General features: G+C 46.0%; 1 protein-coding gene across 2 annotated transcripts; it reads right to left on the bottom strand.

Moving 5' to 3' along the window:
* Window positions 1-669: 669 nt before the first annotated feature.
* On the bottom strand, window positions 670-2,854 carry MRFAP1L1 (Morf4 family associated protein 1 like 1). 2 transcript variants are annotated; one of them, XM_015137936.2, is made up of 2 exons: window positions 2,206-2,827; window positions 678-1,620 (listed from the first exon to the last, which is right to left on the bottom strand). In XM_015137936.2, the coding sequence occupies exon 1, from the start codon at window positions 2,602-2,604 to the stop codon at window positions 2,221-2,223; it is 384 nt and encodes a 127-aa protein (XP_014993422.1). In that variant the 5' UTR covers window positions 2,605-2,827; the 3' UTR covers window positions 678-1,620; window positions 2,206-2,220.

The raw sequence follows: 2,854 nt of genomic DNA, 5'->3' as shown, positions 1-2,854 counted from the left end.
CTGAGCATCCACTAGCACTCTGTGAGAAAACATGCCAGGGTGAAGAAACCTCACTCAAGTACAGGTTTATGAAGATGAACTAATTCCTTAACGAAGATCTCTTGGCCCTGCCTGCCAGTTTCACTCTGTCTCCCACAACCCCCTCCATGCTCCTTAACATCCAGCTCACTGGCCGTCTCCCCAGTGCTGGAACTCAAAAGGCTTTTGCTCACTTTGATCCTTATGCCTTATATGTCTTCATTCATTTCTACTTTTCAGGCCCAGGTAAGTCACCTGCTCTGAATTCACACACTTCCCTACTAAGAGTTGACTCCCTCCTCAGGGCTCCCACATGATATCCACACACTCTATATCGCAATTCCTTGTTTCCATTTCTGTCCCACACCTTCGTCCCATCCACGTCTCACCTTTATGTTCCTAGTGCCTTGGATAAGATATGAAGCACGTTACATTCCCACTGGTTGACTAAACACACTTCTGCTGCTGAAAAGCAGGGGCTTGGCCCAGAGGATAGCCGAAAAGTTTTTCTCTTCAGAACTGAGTGTTCCGTCAGCTCATCTCCACAGCACCTTCCAGAAATAATTCTCCCTCAGTTAAAGGCTGACCAAGAGCCTTTAACTACAAGCAGTTCAACCCCATTTGATGACACTCAGTGAAGAACATCCATTTCAAAAAGATTGATTTATGATTCTTTTATTAACACACACAGGAGGGGCTTTGGTCATGTGAACAAAAAATTTATTTTTTAAAAAAGGCTTTTTAGGTCTTTGTTTTTCAAGGCAAATTAATACTTACTATACGTTTGACTTTGACCTCCAATCTGACAGGTCTACTACCCTGATGAACTGGAAGAGACTTTCCAGGCCCTGATAATGTCTTTTCCTTTCTCTGGCCTCTTAAAGCTCTTTGTAGACTGTCTCTTCGATGCCATTCTCTGATGCCCCTGTAATGTGTGAGGGTATTACGACAGTTCCTAATCAAACTGCCTTGTCATAAAAGGTCAGCTATGTGGTCTAAATCAACTCACCTGACAGGTTACACAATATATATCAGACAATGTGCCACAAAACATAGCTCTCCTCTTTCATCTCACAGAGGAACTAAAGTTCCAAAATATATACAAAACCACCTTCCATCTCCAACTGTCTTCTCGTTCTTCCCAGCTTTATGCAAAGCAGTCTCATTAATACATTCTTCACCAGGCTCAACCAGGCAGCGTAGTATCTTCCACTGCACCTCTAAAGTTGGAAGATTCTGATCCCAAGTCTTGACGTGTTCCCAAAAACGATCAGGTCACAAAGGTAACAGCAAAATACAAGGCCATGCCCAACATTTCAAAAACACAGCGAAGTAACAAGAGTAAACGTGACCACGAAAACAACTTAATTAAGCCCCATTTCTCTTGTGAAAGTATTTCTTCGACAAAAGTTGTATTTCCAGAACCAAACACATTTGATGATCTAAATCCATATCGAGGTCATCAATCACTGACCATAAGGGAGACTGTTACATGGGGGTAAAAAACATACAAAAACAAAACAGAGAAAATGACAAGCTGTTTCAGTTTCCTCAAGGTGTCAGTTCATCCTTACCAGTCGACTACAGTCCTCAGCTGTGAACCTAAAGCACAATTGGGAGAAATTTACCATGAAGACATTGACTCTCAAAGTTCCATATCTTGATGTTAAAAATAAATGTGAACCACCCAGAAGAATGCCACTTCTTTGAGACACGGTCCTCTGACATACCTGTCTCACAGAACAGTCTGGAAATTTCAGGTAATGGCCTCTGGCTTTACTCTTTTATTTCTTTCCCTGCGTTCTCAGCCTGCGTTCCATTGTGCTCCACAGCCTAGGTCTTCTGTGGCTTTCCCCAAACTCCCTTAGTGCCGAGACAGGTCTACTTCCTGGCGACTGCCCTATTAGAACTGACTTACGTTTCACAAAAACAAACCCGAAGTTACTTTTATTTTTCTCTAATTACCAGTGTGGGAGGGAGAGGCCACAAAAAAACGGTATACTAACACCTAACAAAACCAGCACGCATTCTTTCCTCTTGACCCCAACTTTGTTCCCAATGCTCAATTTTTGATGCGATAAAATGGGGGATGCAGGCCTAGAACATAACTTTTTACAGGGCGCGGTTTAACCATGCTTAGGGCGACTACTGAGTTCCATCCAAGCTCCCGCGAGTTTCCGACCTTACCGCCGATTTCCTCCTTCAAGAAGACTCGCTTCTCTCTATTCGCCAGACGAGCTCGACCAGCATCTCTGCCATCTTCGCAATCTCCTTGGCCTTCTCCTCAGCCTTCTCGCACAACTCCGACACTCTCTCGTCGGCTTCGCCACTCGGGTGCTGCACGTGATTGAGGGCGCTCTCCTCCGAGGCCTCTACCTGCGTTTTGATCTGGATGAGCATATTGTCCATCTCCCACAGCTTGCTCCTGGTTCGCAGGTACGCCCGCCCGTGCTCGCGTATAAGAGACGCGATGTCCTCGCGCATCTCGTTGATGACCGGGAGCAGGAACTGCTCGAAATCCTCCTCCGGCTCCAGCACCTCCACTTCCTCAGGCGCTTCCACCTCGTCTATGTCCAGGGGCCGCATCTCCTCCTGCCGCTTCTTCAGTACCGGAGGGGCGTTCTTCTTACCGGAACCCCCCAGGGACTGGAGATCAGCAGTGATTGCTGGAGGCTGAGCCCACACGCTTTGTCAATAGTACTCCCGAATTATCTTTAATTTTTTTCTTCCTTTTAATTGTAAGCCTTTAGCTTTGGAACTCCGTGGGAAGAATCGCCGTGGATACACACAGCAAAGCGACCTGCGAAATGGAGTCGCAGCCGTCAACTCGCCCTCG

This window comes from Macaca mulatta, chromosome 5, assembly GCF_049350105.2.
Source record: "Macaca mulatta isolate MMU2019108-1 chromosome 5, T2T-MMU8v2.0, whole genome shotgun sequence".
NCBI lineage: Eukaryota > Metazoa > Chordata > Mammalia > Primates > Cercopithecidae > Macaca > Macaca mulatta.
This window is presented reverse-complemented; position numbering and strand designations above follow the sequence as displayed.